Genomic DNA, 24,632 nt, shown 5'->3' with positions numbered 1-24,632 from the left:
TCACTCTCCCTAAACCTTTATCTGTATGTAATGTACTAAAGTATTATTGCACTTGAAATATGACCATGATAGACTGCTAAAATCAGTGCTTCATGGTTTAGGTTCTGCGGTTTCAGAAATGCACTGTGAAGAACCGATGACATTTTTGGCCGATACAGATATCCAATATTTATTTATTTTTTATTTTTTTTGCCCCAAAAAACTAGACCGATATTTTATATTTTTGCGGCCTTTTAAGCATTCTATAACAGTTAAATAGTTACACACGCAGCGGTCTAAGGCACTGCATCTCAGTGCAAGAGGCATCACTACAGTCCCTGGTTTGAATCCAGGCTGTATCACATCCGGCCGTGATTGGGAGTCCCATAGGGCGGCGCACAATTGACCCAGCGTCGTCCGGGACGTCATTGTAAATAAGAAATTGTTCTTAACTGACTTGCCTAGTTAATATAAAAAGGTCACACACCACACTAACCAAAATGTTATTTTGTTGGCATTTACGCATGTCCCCATTACCAGTAAAACATAATCAAAAATTATTTCTTCAACTTACCTTCTGTGCTGTTTTGTTTCATTCTCAACCAGGATTTCTATGGAATGCCGTTTGGGTCTTTGCGTGTCAAAAAAGATGCATGTCAAATAACACGACACTGTTTCAGTAGCTAACTATATAGCTAGGTGTCATCTAAAATAACCTTAATTTATAAGACAGTTCTTGTTTGATTAATTGTGGTCGAATCCATCGGTGAAGTTAGCAACAATAAGGATTAGCCACAAGTGGACTTTGCGGTTAGCCTTCAGAATAAACGTATGACATATTATTTTATCATTTGCATCAATGACACTTATTTTGAAGGCAAACTCCACAATTGTGACTAATCCTTATTGTGGCTAGCTTCACAACACATAACCCGGTCCGGTCGAGCCTCACTAGCCAGATGACACTAGCTAGCTGCTTATAACGTTAGCTTTTGGCAACAGGGTTAAGTAGCTGGGTAGCCATTTATTTTCATGAACTGAATTTCAATAGGCGAACAACAATACTTACAAGGATCCCTAAATCATTGTTAAGAATAATGAAAATGACTGCAGTTTCTACTGGTCATTGTTTTCAGGCTGGTTGTATTGGTGCTAGCTAGGTACCAAGCTAAAGTTAGCTAGCCCAGAAGTTGCGGTCAAACAAATAATGCTTTATTACCAACGCGGTATTGTAAGCACATCGTTCGTGGCTGGTGTTTGCAGACTTTTTTGTACAGATTTGACAGTGCCACTGGTTATTTTTTTCACACTCGAAGACCCAAATGGCATTCCATAGTATTACATGTCGTGAAGCTAATCGCAGTGACGCTTTTACTGTGCAACTTGAGTAGGGCATCATCTGAAAAAATAGTGCACTTGGTAGTGTGTACCGGTGCTCGCCCAGGTGGCAAAAGCCAACATCACCCACGGCAGAACGGTTTATTGTCAAGGGCAATCGATTCCATTAACTTGGCTTTAATGGATTTTGTCTAAGTTGTCTTGCTGAAAATGTCTTACTCTTTCAAAATGAATGCTCAAGCCACACAGCACACAATGTGTGGGCTAGGTTAGGAATGCTGTGTTGAACAAAATTGTACGTGCCATTATTACGTCATGTGCCTACGCTATATAGGTATGCACGGTAGCTTTGACATCGACGTTAAACTAGACATTGGACCGATACCGATGTTGGCATTTTTAGCTAATATCGGCCGATTCCGATATGTTCACTGATATATCGTGCATCCCTAGTCATGACTATCCTATGAGGACCCAAAGGATCAGGTTAGTGGATCAGCGCACTCCCTCCCCCGCAGAGGGGGAGAGGGATGGATGTTGGGGTTTTGTGACAGTTCACCCATTGTAAACCATAGGCAACAGACAATACCCTTTGTGGCCTAGTTTGGGTGACTCTTATGAAGAGTTAGTCTAAGACATGTGACCAAAGACGAGAGGGAAGAACAGATCCCTCACCACTGTGGTACACCTGAAGTATCAATTCTAACGAACACTCCCAGACAGAAGCCTACAACTAAGGACATTGTGACCTCTGGTGGACAACCAGAGACTTGCGTCAAACCACCTCCCATAGACGGGATCGAGTGGATTCAGATAGAACAGAGAAAGACATCTACGCGTAAATATATTGCGTTTCTAATCCGAATGAGTGGTTGTTAGGGTGCTAAGTATTCTGGTTACGGTGAGCATAGCTTCCAAATGTATGTACGATAAATTGACTGTCTATACCCCTCCCATTGCGTCCCATTCCAATCAAATGAACTGTTTACCTTTGATGATCTTTGGATGTTTTCACTGACGAGACTCCCAGTTAGACAGCAAATGTTCCTTTTGTTCCATAAAGATTATTTTTGTACCCAAAATACCTCAGTTTGTTTGTCACATTATGTTCAGAAATCCACCGGAAATAGTGGTCATATCCATAATATCGACAGAAACATGGCAAACGTTTTTTATAATCAATCCTCAAGGTGTTTTTCAAATATCTATTCGATAATATATCAATCAGGACAGTTGGCTTTTCAGTAGGACCGGGAGGAAAAATGGCTACCTCTCTCTTTACTACGCAAGAATCACTCAGAGCCATCAGCTGGCCACTTATGCAATGTGTTCGTTTACGCTCATTCTTCAACATAAAGGCATGAAACTACGTCTAAAGGCTGTAGACACGTTAGGGAAGACGTAGAAAAAGGAATCTGGTTGATATCCCTTTCAATGGGCAATAGGGATGCATAGAAAGACAGGGGTTTCAAAAAGGGTCACTTCTTGATTGGATTTTTCCCAGGATTTTGCCTGCAATATCAGTTCTGTTATACTTACAGACAATATTTTTACAGTTTTGGAAACTTTAGAATGTTTTCTATCCTAAGCTGTCAATTATATGCATACTCTAGCATCTGATCCTGAGAAATAGGCAGTTTACTTTGGGAATGTTATTTTTTCCATAAAAAGAAATAGTGCCCACTAGCTTCAAGAGGCTTGCCTAGTAAAATAAAGATTTAAAAAATCTGCTGCTTGTTCAGAGTGAGCAGTCTGTCGATCACAAGATGGTTGCTGACTGCAAGACCACCTGTAAAGGCCTGCAGTTGTCTCTGGGGGACCCTCTCCCCTGCCCTACCTTCGGGAAATCAGATCTTGACTCCATTTTGCTCATCCCTTCCTGTAGGCTGAAACTCAAACAGGAAGTACCTGTGGTAAGGTCTATTCAACCCTGGCCTTACTAATCAGAATCCATGCTTCAAGATTGTTTTGATATGTTCCGGTAGTCCCTGAGAATAAATCAGCGTATACACTGAAACGGTGACTGAGTTCATCAGGAAGTATACAGCGGATGTTGTTCCCACTGTGACTATTAAACCCTACCCCAATCAGAAACTATGGATAGATGGCAGCATTCATGCAAAACTGAAAGCCACTGCTTTTAACCATGGCAAACTGACTGGGAATATGGTTGAATACAAAAAGTATAGTTATTCCCTCCGTAAGGCAATCAAACGTATAGAGACAAAGTGGAGTCGCAATTCAACAGCTCACACACCAGATGTATGTGGCAGGGTCTACAGATAATCTAAACACCTGCTTTGCCCGCTTTCAGGATAACACAGTGCCACTGATGCGGCCCGCTGCCAAGGACTGTGGGCACTCATTCTCCATGGCCGACGTGAGTCAGACATTTAAACGTGTTAACTTCTTTGGGGAAGGGGGCAGTATTGGGTAGCTTGGATGAAAAACGTGCCCAAATTAAGCTGCCTGCTACTCAGCCGTAAAAGCTAGAATATGCATATAATTAGTAAATTTGGATAGAAAACACTCAGAAGTTTCTAAAACGTTTTCAATGATGTCTGTGAGTATAACAGAACTCATACGGCAGGCAACAACCTGAGAAAAAATCCAATCCAAATCCAGAAATCTGAGGTTTATTGTATTTTAACTCAGCCCCCATTGAGGATACAGTGGGATATTAGTCATGTTTCACTTCCCAAGGCTACCACTAGATGTCAACAGTATTTAGAACCTGTTTTGAGGATTCCACTCTAAAGGAAGGGCTCATAAGAGCTCTTTGAGTGAGTGGTCTGGCAGAGCGCTCACGTGAATGGTAGCTTACGTTCCACTTCATTTGTACAGACAAAGGAATTGTCCGGTTGGAACATTAATGCATTTTTATGTTAAAAACATCCTAAAGATTGATTCTATACCTAGTTTGGCATGTTTCTACGGGCTGTAACGGAACTTTTCGTTCGACGTTCAGTGCGAGCTGAAAGCGCTTTTGGATTTGTTTACCAAACTCCCTAACAAAAGAAGATATTTGGACATAACTGATGGACATTATCGAACAAGTCAAACATTTATGGTGGAACTGGGATTCCTGGGAGTGCGTTCTGATGAAGATCATCAAAGGTAAGTGAATATTTAAAATAATATTTCTGAGTAACGTTGACTACCCAATATGGCCGGTATCTTTTTGGCTGTTTTGTTGTCTAAAGGCTGTACTCAGATTATTGCATGGTTTGCTTTCTCCGTAAAGTTTTTTAAAAATCTGACGCAGCGGTTGCACACAACTTCTTGACGCTACCCATCCCTTAAGCGGGATAATTGTCATCAACAACCGCTGAATAGCATAGCGCCACAATCAAATAATATTACTAAAAATATTTATATTCATGAAATCACAAGTGCAATTTTGCAAAACACAGTTTAGCCTTTTAATCCACCTGTCGTCTCAGATTTTGAAATGATGCTTTACAGCGAAAGCAATCCAAGCGTTTGTGTAAGTTTATCGATCGCATGACAAAACATTAAGTACACTTAGCATCAGGTAGATTGGTCACGAAAATCAGAAAAGCAATCAAATTAATCGTTTACCTTTGATGATCTTCGAATGTTTTCACTCACGAGACTCCCAGCTACACATTAAATGTTCCTTTTGTTCCATTAAGATTATTTTTATATCCAAAATACCTCCATTTGTTTGGCGCTTTATGTTCAGAAATCCACAGGAAAGAGGTGGTCACGACAACGCAGACTAAAATTCCAAATAATATCCGTAATGTCCACAGAAACATGTCAAACGATTTTTATAATCAATCCTAAGGTTGTTTTTAAAATATATAATCAGTAATATATCAACCGCAATGGTCTTGTTCAGTAGGAGAAGAAAGGAAATGGCTGCCCGAACTCTGTTGCTCGAGCAAAACTCATGTGACCACCTGACGCGATGTTATCTTTCTGGATCATTTTTCAAAATAAAAGCCTGAAACTATGTCTGAAGATTGTTGACACCTTGAGGAAGCGATAGGAAAAGAAATCTGTTTGATGTCCCTTTAAATGGAGCAATGGGAGGCTATGGAACATGGAGTTTTCAAAACCACTTCCTGGTTTGATTTTTCTCAGGGTTTCCTCTGCAATATCAGTTCTGTTATACTCACAGACCATATTTTGACAGTTTTGAAAACTTTAGTGTTTTCTATCCTAATCTGTCAATGATATGCATATTCTAGCATCTGGTCCTGAGAAATAGGCCGTTTACTTTGGGAACGTTAATTTTCCTAACCTAAAAATAGTGACCCCTAGCTTCAAGAGGTTAAGGCTGTAAAACATCAAAATGTGAAAAGTCAAGGGGTTTGAATACTTTCTGAAGGCACTGTATGTTAGGTCCTAGGCCCATAACTGCTATGATTTGATGGTAACAGACTATAACAGGAACTTGTTACAGCCTTTGTAGATCAAATACATCAAGAGTGAACATGTTCTGAAGCCCAAAACTTTGAACATAAGTTGAACACAAAAAGCTCAAATTAAAGGGCTAATTTTTTTGACGGTTGCTCGTTTGTTTGATGCACAAGTATGCAAAATGTGCAAAATCCTAATAATTATTTACAAGCCTAAATTCACATAGCATACATGTAAATACATACACCGAGTGTACAAAACAGGAACACCTGCTCTTTCCATGAGACTGAGCAGGTGAATGCTATGATCCATTATTGATGTAACCTGTAAAATCACTTTCAGTGGAAAAGACAGGTTAAAGACTTTAAGCCTCGAGACATTGTATGTGCCATTCTGGGGGGCAAGGCAAAATATGAAGTGCCTTTGAAAAGTAGTAGGTGCCTGGTGCACTGGTTTAAGTGTGTGAAAGGCAACGCTGCTGGGATTCACTCTCAAGTATCCCGTGTTTGTCAAGAATGCTCCCCCACTAGGGATGGGCATGAGTAATCGAGAAGGACGTCAAAATTCTCTTTAACCAGAGATCACATTTTGTTCAAATACTGTAAAACCATTTGTTTGTAATTGATGTCTTGACTCCACTGTTCCATTTGGGACACAACAAAAAAGAAACCGAGCATCACAGTTCTGCTCCCTACATTTCCTTTCCCCTTCATGTCTTACTTAATTGCGTTCAGACCACTCCCTCCACACACGCATGCAGAGTGCACATACGCTTTTATAGGCATTTACTTCTGCATCTACCTGATGGGATACACGAGCTAAATTCCTTGTCAAATGACGACAGTTTTAACACGTTCAAAATGGACTGGTGAACGGAAGGAAATGGATTCGGCTATTTCGGATACAAGTGTGTATAAGGTAGTAGTTGTGGAATTGTTAGGTTAGATTACTCATTGGTTATTACTGCATTGTCGGAACTAGAAGCACAAGCATTTCGCTACACTTGCATTAACATCTGCTAACCATGTGTGTGACAAATCAAATTTGATTTGAGCGGAACCGCCGAGTGCTGAAGCAAGTAAAAATAGTCTGTCCTCGGTTGCAACGTCAGCATAAGAACTGTTCGTTGGGAGCTTCATGAAATGGGTTTCCATGGCCAGGCAGCCACACACAAGCTTAAGATCACCATGCGCAATGCCAAGCGTCAGCTGGGGTGGCGTAAAGCTCGCTGCCTTAAACTCTGGAGCAGTGGAAACGCATTCTCTGGAATGATTTTATTTAACTGACTTGCCTTGTCTCATCCTTCTAGACCTATCGGCTGCCTTCGATACTGTGAACCATCAGATCCTCCTCTCCACCCTCTCCGAGTTGGGCATCTCCGGCGCGGCCCACGCTTGGATTGCGTCCTACCTGACAGGTCGCTCCTACCAGGTGGCATGGCGAGAATCTGTCTCCTCACCACGCGCTCTCACCACTGGCGTCCCCCAGGGCTCTGTTCTAGGCCCTCTCCTATTCTCGCTATACACCAAGTCACTTGGCTCTGTCATAACCTCACATGGTCTCTCCTATCATTGCTATGCAGACGACACACAATTAATCTTCTCCTTTCCCCTTCTGATGACCAGGTGGCGAATCGCATCTCTGCATGTCTGGCAGACATATCAGTGTGGATGACGGATCACCACCTCAAGCTGAACCTCGGCAAGACGGAGCTGCTCTTCCTCCCGGGAAGGACTGCCCGTTCCATGATCTCGCCATCACGGTTGACAACTCCATTGTGTCCTCCTCCCAGAGCGCTAAGAACCTTGGCGTGATCCTGGACAACACCCTGTCGTTCTCAACTAACATCAAGGCGGTGGCCCGTTCTTGTAGGTTCATGCTCTACAACATCCGCAGAGTACGACCCTGCCTCACACAGGAAGCGGCGCAGGTCCTAATCCAGGCACTTGTCATCTCCCGTCTGGATTACTGCAACTCGCTGTTGGCTGGGCTCCCTGCCTGTGCCATTAAACCCCTACAACTCATCCAGAACGCCGCAGCCCGTCTGGTGTTCAACCTTCCCAAGTTCTCTCACGTCACCCCGCTCCTCCGCTCTCTCCACTGGCTTCCAGTTGAAGCTCGCATCCGCTACAAGACCATGGTGCTTGCCTACGGAGCTGTGAGGGGAACGGCACCTCAGTACCTCCAGGCTCTGATCAGGCCCTACACCCAAACAAGGGCACTGCGTTCATCCACCTCTGGCCTGCTCGCCTCCCTACCACTGAGGAAGTACAGTTCCCGCACAGCCCAGTCAAAACTGTTCGCTGCTCTGGCCCCCCAATGGTGGAACAAACTCCCTCACGACGCCAGGACAGCGGAGTCAATCACCACCTTCCGGAGACACCTGAAACCCCACCTCTTTCAGGAATACCTAGGATAGGATAAAGTAATCCTTCTCACCCCCTTAAAAGATTTAGATGCACTATTGTAAAGTGGCTGTTCCACTGGATGTCTTAAGGTGAACGCACCAATTTGTAAGTCGCTCTGGATAAGAGCGTCTGCTAAATGACTTAAATGTAAATGTAAATGTAAAAGGTTAAGAACAAATTCTTATTTACAATGACGGCCTACCCCAGCCGAACCCGGATGACACCGGCCGCCCTATGGGACTTCCAATCATGGTCGGATGTGAAACAGCCTGGATTCGAACCAGGGACTGTAGTGATGCCTCTTGCACAAAGATGCAGTGCCTTAGACTGCTGTGCAACTCGGGAACCCCCGATATGATGAATCATGCTTCACAATCTGTCAGTCCAATGGATAAATATGGGTTTGGTGGATGCTAGGAGAAAGCTACCTGCCCGACTGCATGGTGCCAACTAAAGTTTGGAGTATGAATAATGATCTGGGGCTGTTTTCATGGTTCAGGCTAGGCCCTTAGTTCCAGTGCTACATCATACAATGACATTCTAGAAGATTCTGTGCTTACAACTTTGTGGCAACTGTTTGGAGAAGGCCCTTTCCTGTTTCAGAATGACAATGCCCCCATGCACAAAGCGAGGTCCATACTGAAATGGTTTGTCGAACGGCGTGAAAGAACTTGACTGGCCTGCACAGAGCCCTGACTTCAACCCCATTGAACACCTTTGGGATGAATTGGAACACCCACCGTGACAGGCCTAATCGCCCAACATCAGTGAATGATGTTCGACAAGCAGGTGTCTCCATTCCTTTGGTCGTATTTCATCTCCACTTCCTACCATCAAAAGAATCAACAGCGTGACTCCACGTTTACTTCAATATGATAGTTATTATATCAATATTTGCACATAAAGGCGTTTTCACTGCCATTTCTAGCAATTTAACCAACAAAGATTCCACCATGTTGAAGAAATTGTCTGCATTTGTAAAATTGTAGCGAATCGTCCAGTTTCCTGGTATGACTTTACTCATGTAAAAACGGTGGATGGAACGAGGTCGTAGGAAATAAACACTTTCAGAAAACCTAGTGTCAAAATGTAAATGTGGTTGAAGCGTTTCCATTACCTATTTAGGTAAATTGCGCATTAATACACTGAAGACAGGCCTGCATGCCCTCCCACCTATATATCAGGTAGCCCTCAAAAGCCTTCATGGATCAAATGTTAGTCAATTCTAACATTTGACATTCTAATTCCCATGTGCCAACATATCGCCACGGGCTGTGCCATTATGAAACTTGCACTCCTGTAGACCTGAAATAATTAGATGGTGAAACTTGCTTCCAACCAATCACACAAGCAAAGTAATTCCGCCATTGTTAAATATCAGGACAAGGATCCTGCAAATAATCATTTTTATAGTTGAAATACATTTAGCAGGCAGACATTTCGAATTAGTTCTACATGTGGGTGGAGTGGCGATTCATAGTTAAGTTGACATCACCATCCCCGTGTACCGTAAATTATTAGTTCAATAAAGGTTCAATAAAAATAAAAATAAACGTTTCCATTTTTGTCGCAAAGACAAGTTAGAGAAGATAAATCTAACGGATATACAATTGTTGTCAATCTTAAGAAAATGTCTCATCTGCGGTTTCCATTACACAAGGCGCAAATATATTTTTTTTGTTGCGACGTTGCTTTTGTCGAATAAACTGGTCAATGGAAACCTGCCTGCTGTTGGCACCGTCGGAATGCGAGTAGTGACTTGATTGAAGCCACTTTTTCAGTAAATGTACACTTACATTTTTACAAACCTTGTCATACAATCAGTCATTCATTCTCAATGCGAACATGTTTAACTTCTTAGGCTATAAATTCATGTCATCTACTCACTCCATCTCTGCTTGAAGTTTTTTAATCCATGTCTTTTTCGAATCCTTCTCGATACCTCTCCACTCATAGCTCTCACAGGTATCAACGTTGAGCGTCTTATCTCCCTGGACTGCTTGTCGTTTCTCAAATTAATATGTATCAACCACATTCATCATGGCAGCACAAAGGAGAATAGTCGCACAAGTAACTCAATGTTCACGGGTTGGCTTCTCTGGGATTTGGCGAGATGAACGCACCAAACTGTACAGTGCGCGGAGTTTATGGTTCGATCAATTGTCAGTGTCTCACGTGGATGTGCTTCATCCGATACAATTACGCTACCAATGCATAACTATTCCTTTGATAACTATAATTACAGCTAATTTCATCTGGTGAGTTAAGATGACAATCAAATAAAATTGCCATAGGATAGGCGACAAACATATCAGGCAAACATATTTCATCCCTAATAAATCGTTTTAAAACTTTTCTTAGATATCCTTTTTTGTTTTCAGTGCAGTTATGTAGGACAGCTCATAACTATTAATTAGCCTTTACAATACTGACCAAATAAACGCAACATGTAAAGTGACAGATCCCAGAAATGTTCCATATGCACAAAAAGCATATTTCTTTCAGATTTGGTGCACAAATGTGCTTACATCCATGTTGGTGAGCATTTCCACTTTGCCAAGATTATCCATCCACCTGACAGGTGTGGCATGTCAAGAAGCTGATTTAAACAGCGTGAGCATAACACAAGGCCACTCAAAAATGTGCAGTTTTGTCACACAATACAATGCCGTGTTTCAAGTTAATGAGCATGCAATTGGCAGGAATGTAGGAATGTCCACCAGAGCTGTTGGCAGAGAATTTGTTCCTTTCTATGCCCTTGGAGACCAATGTCGTTTTAGAGAATTTGGCAGTACATCCAACCAGCCTCACAACCTCAGACCACGTGTAAGCGTTGTATGGGAGAGCGGTTTGCTGATGTCAATGTTGTGAACAGAGTGGCCCATGGTGACAGTGGGGTTATAAACTCAGCAAAATAAGAAACGCCCCTTTTTCAGGACCTTGTCTTTAATAAGATAATTTGTAAAAATCCAAATAACTTCACAGATCTTAATTGTAAAGGGTTTAAACACTGTTTCCCATGCTTGTTCAATGAACCATAAAAAATTAATGAACATGCACCGGTGGACTGGTCGTTAAGACCACCTTGAGCTAGCCACGAGCTAGGCCCATATTCCAGCTAATTCTAGGGCTACAATACCTCTTTTGCCAATTGGCCTGGACTCTTTATTGTCCATACGGAGCCCCGCCGATCCATCATGACTGGTCTGCCGACGTGGTCGCCCAATGTGGTCACAGCGGGCTTTTCTGTTGCGATGCCTGCTGAAGACCCATCTTCTTGCCCTGGCCTGCTAGCTTTCTAAGCGCCGTGTCTCCCACTCACCTAGCGTAATACTGACTACTGAACGGCTCCCTGACTCACCTATTGCTATTCTTTGGACCCTATGATCACCCGGCTACACAGCTGATGGCCCCTGGACTGTTTCAATAACACGGTACCTCATTTTGTTTATCTGTCAGCCCCAGCCTCGAACTCAGGTCCTCTATGTACCTAACTGACCCGCTCTGCCCATTCATCGCCATTTACCCGTTGTCTTAGCTCTCCTGATCAACACCTGTGACTGCTTTATGCCTCACTCACTAATATGACGTGTCTACTGCTATTTCAGCTAGTCCATATTGTTTTATTTCACTGTAGAACCCTAAGTCCCACTCACCTTGCCCACCGTGCCTTAGCTCTTTTGTCCCACCTCCCACACATGCAGAGACCTCACCTTGCTTAACTGGTCCCACCAGAGACAAAACATCGTCACTCAACGCCTAGGTTTACCTCCACTGTACTCACAACCCACCATACCCTTGTCTGTACATTATACCCTGACTCTGTTCTACCACGCCCAGAAATCTGATCCTTTTAATTCTGTTCCCAACGCGCTAGACGACCAGTTCTTATAGCCTTTAGCCATACCCTTATCCTACTCCTCTGTTCCTCTGGTGATGTAGAGGTTAATCCAGGTCCTGTAGACCCCAGTACCACACCTATTTCCCAGGCGCTATCATTTTTTGACTTCTGTAACCGTAAAAGCATTGGTTTCATGCATGTTAACATCAGAATCCTCCTCCCTAAGAATGTTTTATTCACTGCTTTAGCTCACTCCACCAACCCTGATGTCCTAGCCGTGTCTGAATCTTGGCTTAGGAAGGCCACAAAATTCAGAAATTTCCATCCCCAACTACAATATTTTCCGCCAAGATGACAACCCCGCCCTCTTTGGCAGTTATATCTACTGTAGAGAGAGCCTGCAGAGTTCTGTATCCAGGTCTGTGCCCAAACAGTTCGAGCTTCTACTTCTAAAAATCCACCTTTCCGGGAAATAAGTCTCAGTGTTACCGCTTGCTATAGACCCCCCTCAGCCCCCAGGTGTGCCCTGGACTCCATATGCAAATTGATGCCCCCCATTATCTTCAGAGTTCGTACTGTTAGGTGACCTAAACTGGGATGTGCTTAACACCCCAGCTGTCCTACAATCTAAGCTAGATGCCCTCAATCTCACACAAATTATCAAGGAACCTGCCAGGTACAACCCCAAATCCATAAACACGGGCACCCTCATAGATTTTATCCTGACCAACCTGCCCTCTAAATACACCTTTGCTGTCTTCAACCAACTGGTTATTCTTTAAAAGCGTTTTCCTCAACCTCTTAAATAAGCATGCCTCATTCAAAAAATGTAGAACTAAGAACAGATATAGCCCTTGCTTCACTCCAGACTTGACTGCCCTTGATCAGCACAAAACATCCTGTGGTGTTTTGCATTAGCATCGAATAGCCCCCACAATATGTAACTTTTCAGGGAGGTTAGGAACCAATATACACAGGCAGTTAGAAAAGCAAAGGCTAGCTTCTTCAAACAGAAATTTGCATCCTGTAGCACTAACTCCAAAAAGTTCTGGGACACTAAAGTCCATGGAGAGTAAGAGCACCTCCTCCCAGCTGCCCACTGCACTGAAGCTAGGAAACACTGTCACCACTGATAAATCCATGATAATTGAGAATTTCAAGAAGCATTTTTCTATGGCTGACCTTGCTTTCCACCTAGCTACCCCTACCCCGGCCAACAGATCTGCACCCCCCGCAGCAACTTGCCCAAGCCCCCCTGCTTCTCCATCACCCAAATCCAGATAGCTGATGTTCTGAAAGAGCTGCAAAATCTGGACCCCTACAAATCAGCTGGTCTAGACAATCTGGACCTTCTCTTTCTAAAATTATCCTCCAATTGTTGCAACCCCTATTACTAGCCTGTGCAACCTCTCTCGTATCGTCTGAGATCCCTGAAGATTGTAAAGCTGCCGTGGTCATCCCCCTCTTCAAAGGGGGAGACACTCTATACCCAAACTGTTACAGGACCTATATCCATACTGCCCTGCCTTTCTAAAGCCTTTGAAAGACAAGTTAATAAACAGATCACTGACCATTTGGAATCCCATCGTACCTTCTCCGCTATACAATCTGGTTTCAGAGCTGGTTATGGATGGACCTCAGGCCCGCCCAAGGTACTAAACGGTATCATAACCGCCATCGATAAAAGACAGTACTGTGCAGCCGTATCCTTCGACCTGGCCAAGGCTTTTGACTCTGTCAATCACCACATTCTTTATCGGCAGACTCAACAGCCAATCTTGGTTTCTCAAATGGCTGCCTCGCCTGGTTCACCAACTACTTCTCAGAGTTCAGTGTGTCAACTCAGAGGGCCTCTGGGGCGTCCGGACCTCTGGGGTGCCACAGGGTTCAATTCTCAGGCTGACTCTTTTCTCTGTCAGTGCCTTGCGAAAGTATTCGGCCCCCTTGAACTTTGCGACCTTTTGCCACATTTCAGGCTTCAAACATAAAGATGTAAAACTGTATTTTTTTGTGAAGAATCAACAACAAGTGGGACACAATCATGAAGTGGAACGACATTTATTGGATATTTCAAACTTTTTTAACAAATCAAAAACTGAAAAATTGGGCGTGCAAAATGATTCAGCCCCCTTAAGTTAATACTTTGTAGCGCCACCTTTTGCTGCGATTACAGCTGTAAGTCGCTTGGGGTATGTCTCTATCAGTTTTACACATCGAGAGACTGAAATTTTTTCCCATTCCTCCTTGCAAAACAGCTCGAGCTCAGTGAGGTTGGATGGAGAGCATTTGTGAACAGCAGTTTTCAGTTCTTTCCACAGATTCTCGATTGGATTCAGGTCTGGACTTTGACTTGGCCATTCTAACACCTGGATATGTTTATTTTTGAACCATTCCATTGTAGATTTTGCTTTATGTTTTGGATCATTGTCTTGTTGGAAGACAAATCTCCGTCCCAGTCTCAGGTCTTTTGCAGACTCCATCAGGGTTTCTTCCAGAATGGTCCTGTATTTGGCTCCATCCATCTTCCCATCAATTCTAACCATCTTCCATGTCCCTGCTGAAGAAAAGCAGGCCCAAACCATGATGCTGCCACCACCATGTTTGACAGTGGGGATGGTGTGTTCAGGGTGATGAGCTGTGTTGCTTTTACGCCAAACATAACGTTTTGCATTGTTGCCAAAAAGTTCAATTTTGGTTTCATCTGACCAGAGCACCTTCTTCCACATGTTTGGTGTGTCTCCCAGGGGGCTTGTGGCAAACTTTAAACGACACTTTTTATGGATATCTTTAAGAAATGGCTTTCTTCTTGCCACTCTTCCATAAAGGCCAGATTTGTGCAATATACGACTGATTGTTGTCCTATGGACAGAGTCTCCCACCTCAGCTGTAGATCTCTGCAGTTCATCCAGAGTGATCATGGGCCTCTTGGCTGCATCTCTGATCAGTTTTCTCCTTGTATGAGCTGAAAGTTTAGAGGAACGGCCAGGTCTTGGTAGATTTGCAGTGGTCTGATACTCCTTCCGTTTCAATATTATCGCTTGCACAGTGCTCCTTGGGATGTTTAAAGCTTGGGAAATCTTTTTGTATCCAAATCCGGCTTTAAACTTCTTCACAACAGTATCTCGGACCTGCCTGGTGTGTTCCTTGTTCTTCATGATGCTCTCTGCGCTTTTAACGGACCTCTGAGACTATCACAGTGCAGGTGCATTTATACGGAGACTTGATTACACACAGGTGGATTGTATTTATCATCATTAGTCATTTAGGTCTTTTGCTGCACTGAAAGTAAAGGGGCTGAATAATTTTGCACGCCCAATTTTTCAGTTTTTGATTTGTTAAAAAAGTTTGAAATATCCAATAAATGTCGTTCCACTTCATGATTGTGTCCCACTTGTTGTTGATTCTTCACAAAAAATACAGTTTTATATCTTTATGTTTGAAGCCTGAAATCTGGCAAAAGGTCGCAAAGTTCAAGGGGGCCGAATACTTTCGCAAGGCACTGTATATCATTGATGTCGCTCTTGCTGCTGGTGATTCTCTGATCCACCTCTACGCAGACGACACCATTCTGTATACTTCTGACCCTTCTTTGGACACTGTGTTAACAAACCTCCGGACGAGCTTCAATGCCATACAACACTCCGGTGTCCTCCAACTGCTCTTAAATGAAATGCTAGTAAAACTAAATGCATGCTTTTCAACCGATCGCTGCCCGCACCCGCCGGACTAGCATCACCACTCTGGATGGTTCTGACTTAGAATATGTGGACAACTATAAATACCTAGGTGTCTGGTTAGACTGTAAACTCTCCTTCCAGACTCACATTAAGCATCTCCAAACCAAAATTACATCTAGAATCGGCTTCTTATTTCACAACAAAGCCTCGTAAAACTGACTATCCTACCGATCCTTGACTTCGGCGATGTCATTTACAAAATATCCTCCAACACCTTACTCAGCAAATTGGATGTAGTCTCACAGTGCCATCCGTTTTGTCATCAAAGCCCCATATACTACCCACCACTGTGACCTGTGTGCTCTCATTGGCTGGCCCTCGCTTCACATTTGTCGCCAAACTCACAAGCTCCAGGTCATCTATAAGTCTTTGCTAGGTAAAGCCCGCATTATCTCAGCTCACTGGTCACCATAGCAACACCCACCCATAGCACGCACTCTAGCAGGTATATTTCACTGGTAATCCCCAAAGCCAACATCTCATTTGGCCGCCTTTCCTTCCAGTTCTCTGCTGCCAATGACTGGAACTAATTGCAAAAATCACTAAAGCTGGAGACCCATATCTCCCTCACTAACTTTAAGCATCAGCTGTCAGAGCAGCTTACTGATCACTGCACACAGCCCATCTGTAAATAGCCCACTCAACTTCCTCATTCCACCAATTATTTATTTTTGCTCTTCTGCACCCCAGTATCTACTTGCACATCCTCATCTGCACATCTATCACTCCAGTGTAAATGCTAAATTGTAATTATTTTGCCACTATGGCCTATTTATTGCCTTACCTCCCTACTCTACATTTGCACACCGTGTATACATTTTCCTATTGTGTTATTGACTGTATGTTTGTTTATCCCATGTGTAACTCTGTTTTTGTCGCACTGCTTTCCTTTATCTTGGCCAGCTCTCAGTTGTAAATGAGAACTTGTTCTCAACTGGCCTGGTTAAATAAAGGTGACATTTAAAATATATATATTTTAAAAGACTAACTGCTTACAGACGGTAGGAAATTAAGGTCACAGTTATTAAAACTTAGGACACTAAAGAGGCCTATCTACGGACTCTAAAAAACACCAAAATAAAGTTGCCCAGGATCCCTGCTCATCTGCGGGAACGTGCCTTAGGCATGCTGCAAGGAGGCATTAGGACTGCAGATGTGACCAGGGCGATAAATTGCAATGTCCGTACTGTGAGACGCTTCAGGGAGACAGGACGGACAGCTGACCGTCCTCGCAGTGGCAGACCACGTGTAACACCTGCACAGAATCTGTACAAACGAACATCACAACTGCGGGACATGTACAGGATGGCAACAACTGCTCGAGTTACACCAGGAATGCACAATCCCTCCATCAGTGCTCAGACTGTCCACAATAGGCTGAGAGAGGCTGGACTGAGGGCTTGTAAGCCTGTTGTAAGGCAGGTCCTCACTAGACATCACCGGCAACAACGTCGCCTATGGGCACAAATCCACCGTCGCTGTTACCAGACAGGACTGGTAAAAAAGTGCTCTTCACTGACGAGTCACGGTTTTGTATCACCAGCGGTGATGGTCGGAATCGCGTTTATAGTCGAAGGACTGAGCGTTACACCGAGGCCTGTACTCTGGAGCGGGATCAACTTGGAGGTGGAGGGTCCGTCATGGTCTGGGGCGGTGTGTCACAGCATCATCGGACTGAGCTTGTTACTATTGCAGGCAGTTTTAACGCTGTGCGTTACAGGGAAGACATCCTTCTCCCTCATGTAATACCCATCCTGCAGTCTCATCCTGACATGACTCTTTAGCATGACAATGCCACCAGCCATACTGCTTACTGATACTGATCTGTGGCGTGATTTCCTGCAAACAGGATTGTCAGTGTTCTGCCATGGCCAGTGAAGAGCCCGGATCTCAATTCCATTGAGCATGTCTGGGACCTGTTGGTCGGAGGGTGAGGGCTAAGGCCATTCCCACCAGAAATGTCTAGGAATTTGCAGGTGCCATGGTGGAAGACTGGGGTAACATCTCACAGCAAGAACTGGCAAATCAGGTGTAGTCCATGAGGAGGAGATGCACTGCAGTATTTAATGCAGCTGGTGGCCACAACAGATACTGACTTACTTTTGATTTTGACCCCCCCCCCCCTTTGTTCAGGGACACATTATTCAATTTTTGTTAGTCACATGTCTGTGGAACTTGTTGAGTTTGTTTTAGTTTAATCTTTTTATGTTCATACATATATTTACACATGTTAAGTTTGCTGAAAATTAACGCAGTTGACAGTGAGGATGTTTCTTTTTTTGCTGAGTTTAGTATGGGCAGCCATAAACCACGGACAATGAACACAATTACATTCTATCAATGGCAAATTTGAATTCACAGGTTATGTGACGAGATCTTGAGGCCCATTGCTCTGCCATTCATCCCGCCATTGCCTCATGTTTTAGCAAGATGATGCACTGTCCCATGTTGCAAGGACCTGTACACAATTCCTGGAAGCTGACAATGTCCCAGTTGTTCCATGGCCTGCATACTCAGACATGTCACCCATTGAGCATGTTTGGGATGGTCTGGATTGAGGGGTACGACAGCGTGTTCCAGTTCCCACCAATATCCAACGACTTTGCACAGCCATTGGAGAGGAGTGGGCCACCATTTCACCATTCCACTGAAGTCGGTTCCTCTCCTTGTTTGGGCGGCGTTCGGCGGTCGGCGTCACCGGTCTTCTAGCCATCGTCAATCCACTTAATTTTCCATTTGTTTTGTCTTGTTTTCCTACACACCTGGTTTTCATTCCCTCATTACGTGTTGTGTATTTAACCCTCTGTTCCCCCCATGTCTTTGTGTGGTACTGTTTGTTTTAAGTGCTTGTGCACATGTTTACTGGTGCGCATCGGGTTTTGTACCCATGTTGGTTATTTCTTTATGCTGTTGGTTTTGCAATTAAACTGCAATTAAACTGCTCCGGCTATTACCTAGTTCTGCTCTCCTGCGTCTGACTTCCCTGCCACCAGTTACGCACCCCTTACAATAACAATCAACAGCCAACTCTATGCAAAGGAGATCTCGCACTGCATGAGGCAAATAGTGGTCAGACCACATACTGACTTGTTTTCTAATCTACGCCCCTATTTTTAAGGTATCTGTGACCAACAGATGCATATCTGTATTTCCAGTCATTTGAAATCCATAGATTAGGGCCTAATTCATTCATTTCAATTGACAGTTCATATAATCTTTGAAATTGTTGAGTTGTTTTTGTTCAGTAAATGTACGAGTTCACTAAGCTCATGTTACCAACTAGCATTATCAATTGCCACTAACAGTTCCATAATGATGGTTTTCACCATTAAATGCTATCCTATATGCTTTTGTCCTATAGACTTATTCTATACACACATTTGGCACAGATCAGTGATTTGACATTAATCATCATACAGTGCATTCGTAAAGTTCAGACCCCTTGACATTTTCCACAGCTTGTTACAATACAGCCTTATTCTAAGATGGATTTTTTTAAAATTGTTGTTGCAAATTTCAAATATTTTCTTTAAATATTGCATTTACAAAGGTATTCAGACCCTTTTACTCAGTACTTTGAAGCACCTTTGGCAGCGATTACAGCATCGAGTCTTCTTGGGTATGATGCTACAAGCTTGGTACACCTGTATTTGGGGAGTTTCTCCCATTCTTCACTGCAGATCCCCACAAATTCTGTTAGGTTGGATGGGGAGCGTTTTTCAGGTCTCTCCAGAGATGTTAGTTCGGGTTCAAGTCGGGTTCTGGCTGGACCACTCAAGGACATTCAGAGACTAGTCCGGAAGCCACTCCTGCCTTTTCTTGGCTGTGTGCTTAGGGTCGTTGTCCTGTTGGAAGATGAATCTTCATACCAGTATGAGGTCCTGAGCACTCTGGAGCTGGTTTTCATCAAGATCTTTCTGTACTTTGCTCTGTTCATCTTTTCCTCGATCCTGGCTAGTCTCCCAGTCCCTGCCCCTGAAAAAGATCCCCACAGGATGATGCTGTCACCGCCATGCTTCACCGTAGGGATGGTTCCAGGTTTCCTCCAGACATGACGATTGGCATTCAGGCCAAAGAGTTCAATCAAAGTTTCATCAGACCAGAAGATCTTGTTTCTCATGGTCTGAGAGTCCTTTAGGTGCCTTTTGGAAAAGTTCAAGTGGGCTGTCATGTTCCTTTTACTGAGGAGTGGCTTCTGTTTGGCCATTCTACCATAAGGGGCTGATTGGTTGAGTGCTGCAGAGATAGTTGTCCTTCTGGAAGGTTCTCCCATCTCCATAGATGAGCTCTGTCAGAGTGACCATCGGGTTCTTGGTTACCTTCCTGACCAAGGCCCTTCTCCCTCGTTTGCTAAATTTGACCGGGCTGATAGCTCTATGAAGAGTGGTGGTGGTTCCAAACTTCTTCCATTTAAGAATGATTGCGGCAACTAGGCATGCCTGATATATCGGTGAACATATCTTAATCGGCCGATATTAGCTAAAAATGCCAACATCGGTATTGGCCCGATGTCTAGTTTATCACCGATGTCAAAGCTGACGTACATGACGTAATGTTGCTCTACACGTGCAACACAGCATTCCTAACCTAGCCCACAATGTCTGCTGTGTGGATCGAGCAGTCAACGAGTCGAGCAGTCATTTGAAAGTAAGAATTTCAGCGAGACAGCTCCAAGGCAAAATCCATTAACACCAAGATAATGGAATTCATTGCCCTTGACAATCAACCGTTCTCTGTCGTGGGTGATGTTGGCTTTCGCGACTGGTCGAGCACTGGTACACACTACCAAGTGCGCTATTTTTCTGATGTTGCCCTACCGGAGTTACACAGTAATAGCGTTACTGCTATTAGCTTTACAACATACTTTGGAATGCCGTTTCGGTCTTTGCGTGTCTAAAAAGAACCATCAAATGACAATAACACTATTTGACACGTCAAATAACAGTTCTATTACAGAATGTGTGTTCTGAATATGCATGTGTAAGCCAAGCGCCACCACTACTATCAGTAGCACTGTCAAAGCTGTACAAAAAAAGTCTGCAAACACTGGCCACGAACAATGTGTTTACAATACTGCGTTGGTAATAAAGCATTATTTGTTTGACTGCAACTTCTGGGGTAGCAAGCTAGCTAGCTAGGTACTCAGCTAAAGCACCAATACAACCAGCCTGAAAACAATTTTCCCAACGTTATCAGCCTCAAACGTCCACGCAGTATTGTTTTTCCTCAGGAATAGTGTTCAATTCAGTTTCAGAGTCCCTCATTAAGAGCTACGATGCGAATGTTCTCTAGTTGTCACTGAGTAGACTGATACCCCATGTCATTGAACCACAATCCATAGGTAAGGCTGTGCAGTGAAATAAGGATGTCCCCAATGCAATTCTAAAGTCTAATACATCCAGTGTGATTTCAACAGATTTTTGTCAAATTAACAAATCATTGTCTTTTGTTCATTTTATGTAACAACATTCCAACCTCGTTTAGCATGATCTATTAAATGATGACAAGTTTACTATTTGCATCACTGTCAATTACATACTATCCACTATTGTGGCTAGCTAAAACATAGATGGGTCTGACCACCATTAATCAAATAAGAAATGTCTTATAAATTAGGGTTATTTTATGATACCTAGTTATATAGCTAGCTAACTATAGCTACTGAAACAGATTGTCATTTTGCTATGTTTTTGGGGAAGAACACTGTTTGCATCCATGAGATGACCAGCACTGTAGGTGCGCGAGACAACTTTACCAGCATCATAGCAGACGTATCGATGAATCATTGTGACATATGAGTGATAGTGTAATCAATGTGTAAGAACTATGTAAAAGATGTTTGAATGCATTAAATTATTGTGCAGTCATATTCAGGTCCTGATTGGTCAAGCTTATTTGGGTCTTTGCGTGTCAAAAAATACACACGTCAAATAACACTATTTGACGTGTGTATTTGACACGAAAAGACCCAAACAGCGTTCCATAGAAATCCTGGTTGAGAATAAAACGACTGAACAACAAAACAGCACAAAGTAAGTGAAAGAAATAGGTTTTGATTATGTTTTGCTGGTAATGGGGACATGCGTAAATGCCAACAAGTATATTTTTGGTTGGTGTGAACTTTATTTAACCAGGCAAGTCAGATTAAGAATAAATTCTTATTTATAATGACGGCCTTCCCTGTCAAAAAGTCGGACGACTCAGGGCCAATTGTGTGCCGCCCTATGGACTCCCGTTTATGGCCGGATGTGCATGGATGCATGCATGGCAGCATGGATTCGACCCAGGGACTGTAGTGACGCTTCATGCACTGAGATGCAGTGCCTTAATCCGCTGTGTGTGTGTTAACTATTTAACTGTACTAAAATGCTTAAGTCCGCCAAAATTTAAATACCGGGTATCGGGATCGTTTTATTTGGCATGGAAAATATAAGGTATTGGCCAAAAAAATGACATTGTTGATTCACTAGAGGCAACTGTGTTCTTGGGAACCTTCAATGCTGCAGACATTTTTTGGTACCCTTCCCCATATTTGTGCTTCGACACAATCATGTCTTGGAGCTTTATGGAAAATTCTTTAGACCTAATGGCTTGGTTTTTGCTCTGACATGCACTGTCAACTATGGGACCTTATATAGACAGGTGTGTGCCTTTCCAAATAATGTTCAATCAATTGAATTTACCACAGGTGGACTCCAATCAAGTAATAGGAACATCTCAAGGATGATAAATGGAAACAGGACACACCTGAGCTCAATTTCGAGTCTCAAAGCAAAGGGTCTGAATACTATTGACTACTGTCGTACCCCATTTTTTTTTTGCACATTTTATAAACCGTTTTTCTCTTTGTCATTATGGGGTATTGTGTGTGTGTGTGTGTGTAGATGAGAAACAAAACAAATATTTTATCAATTTTAGAATAAGGCTGTAACAATGTGGAAAGTCAAGGGTTCTGAATACTTTCTGACTGCACTGTAAAGTGATGCATCGTGGCATTCATGAGGTTGAGCGATGAATTGTTTGGTTTGTTTACTCTTTAACCAGTCTGCCACCAGCCTCAGCTGGACCAGAGCGGTGGGTCCTCCTGAGGCACCTGTCACAAGAGCATCAACCTCCTCCCTCTCCTCTGGAATGCTTTGAAGATTTTTTCAATTCATGCTTTACTTGCATGGTCGGTATACAACTATTCAGGTTCAGACAGAAGGGGAGAGGGAGATCGTAGATGTTTAGATGAGAGCCACTCACGCTTGAGGCCTCACGCACCGACGAGTAGGACTGCACCCCCCCCAAACCTAAATCCAGCCTCCTTCGCCATCCGTTTACCTTCGCTTGAGATTAAGCATCAAGATTACACCTTACTTCTGTATGTGAACTGAAGGAAGGTTTAATCAACATTTTAGAAAAATGGGTAGCAATAATGACGATATTTATCAATTTGGCTAGGAGAATAACAATTTTGGTGTCTATGGCACTAGGTCAAGACCGATGTATTTCTTCTGAGTCAATTCCAAATAAATGACCTCATTCATTTGTTAATCCCAAATAATAAGGGATGACAAGGATGCTCACACTGGGATCGACAAGAGGAAAAGCTCCAGTTTCTCTGCTTCTCCCGCCATCCTAGCTCTATTTGTCTGGAAGAGATGTGGATAAGTAGTTGAGAATTTCTTTTTTTAAAGAAATACAATTAATTGGAAGCAGTGACATGTCAACATCTGACCTTCAACTACTTTTGAAGATTATTTACAGTGATCACTTCTGTGAAGATATTTTCATTACCTGTGAGTGTAGTGTCCATCTTGTTCAGTAGTGTGGTTTGAATCTCATAACCCAGTAGTGAGGCTCATATTTCAGACTCCCTCACAATGTATTGTCTCTCCTTCAAGCTATCAGTTATTGTTTGCTCTAATGTAGACTTTGAAACTCTATATTTAAACTGTGGGCACACCCTTTTGATTTGCCTAACAATATGATGTGCTTGGAGTCATGCGTCATAAACAGAAATCCAAAGCAGACATCTGTGTTGTTTACAGGATATGATACCAAGCAGAGTTTAAAAGTTAACTTGAAAGTGCCAGGACTAAACTTAATCTTAGTCCCGGAAATCGGCCCTAAATGTCCTAACAGCTTCACCTTTCGACCTCAAGCACCAAATTCAGTCTTGTGTCACTACTACTTGATATCAATTTTACATTGTGGCTGTGGAATCTAGTGGAAACTGTTTATCATCCTCACACAGGCTTGAAAATCACCTCACCAAATCCTGATTTGTCCAAATAATCAACGACAAACCCCAAACCAGGAACTACTGCTGCTCATAATCACATCATTTTATGTGAGTCTTGACAGATTCTGGTTTCACCTGTCCATGAGAATCTGTCCACGGAAGATTAGGTCAATTCCAACGCAATTTGTTTTTGGAATGGATTTCAGTATTCGAATTGAAACATTAAGTTAATGAGGGTTTTTCCAGTTGTAATACCATTTTCTACTGAACAATTCAAAGGAATGTACCTCAGTCAAACAAATCAACATTAAGCTTGTACACAGCAAATTGACCAGTGTTGATTGATTTCAGGAGTCAGAGTGAAATGAACACTCAGTGGTGTAAAATAACTCCCAATGTTGGTGTTAACTTCTACTGGATTGGTGTCCCGAAATCGGGTTAGTTATTGCTCAATATGCGATAATGTGACTAGAATGACATTGTTAACAGCCAACTTCCCGGGACATAGACATATGACTAGACTTATAGACTTATATGGGCAGAAAGCTTAAATGATTGTTAATCTAACTGCAGTGTCCAATTTACAGTAGCTATTACATTACAATTCTATGCTATTGTTTGAGGATAGTGTTCTGTTGTGCACTATCACGGCAACTGGTTCTACAGTTTGACCCCACTGCTGTCTCTGGTCCACACCCACCCCGCCCGGCCAT

At 42.9% G+C, this 24,632-nt stretch overlaps 1 protein-coding gene across 3 annotated transcripts in view; it reads right to left on the bottom strand.

Moving 5' to 3' along the window:
- LOC115102593 (DENN domain-containing protein 2D-like) overlaps nucleotides 1-23,575 on the bottom strand; it is a 50,871-nt gene extending 27,296 nt beyond the window's left edge. Inside the window, exon 1 of one of the 3 annotated variants that reach the window (XM_029622701.2) lies at nucleotides 23,472-23,575. In XM_029622701.2, the coding sequence (XP_029478561.1) occupies nucleotides 23,472-23,490 (19 nt within the window). In that variant the 5' untranslated portion in view covers nucleotides 23,491-23,575. Of the gene's footprint in view, nucleotides 1-10,001; nucleotides 10,944-23,471 lie in introns of those variants that run through there. The other 2 variants (XM_029622699.2, XM_029622700.2) reach the window with 2 other exon arrangements.
- Between the last annotated feature and the right edge of the window lie 1,057 nt (nucleotides 23,576-24,632).

This window comes from Oncorhynchus nerka, linkage group LG20 (assembly GCF_034236695.1).
Source record: "Oncorhynchus nerka isolate Pitt River linkage group LG20, Oner_Uvic_2.0, whole genome shotgun sequence".
Classification (NCBI taxonomy): Eukaryota; Metazoa; Chordata; class Actinopteri; order Salmoniformes; family Salmonidae; genus Oncorhynchus; species Oncorhynchus nerka.
Note: the sequence above shows the minus strand (reverse complement) of the source record. Positions and strands in the feature narration are given on the sequence as shown.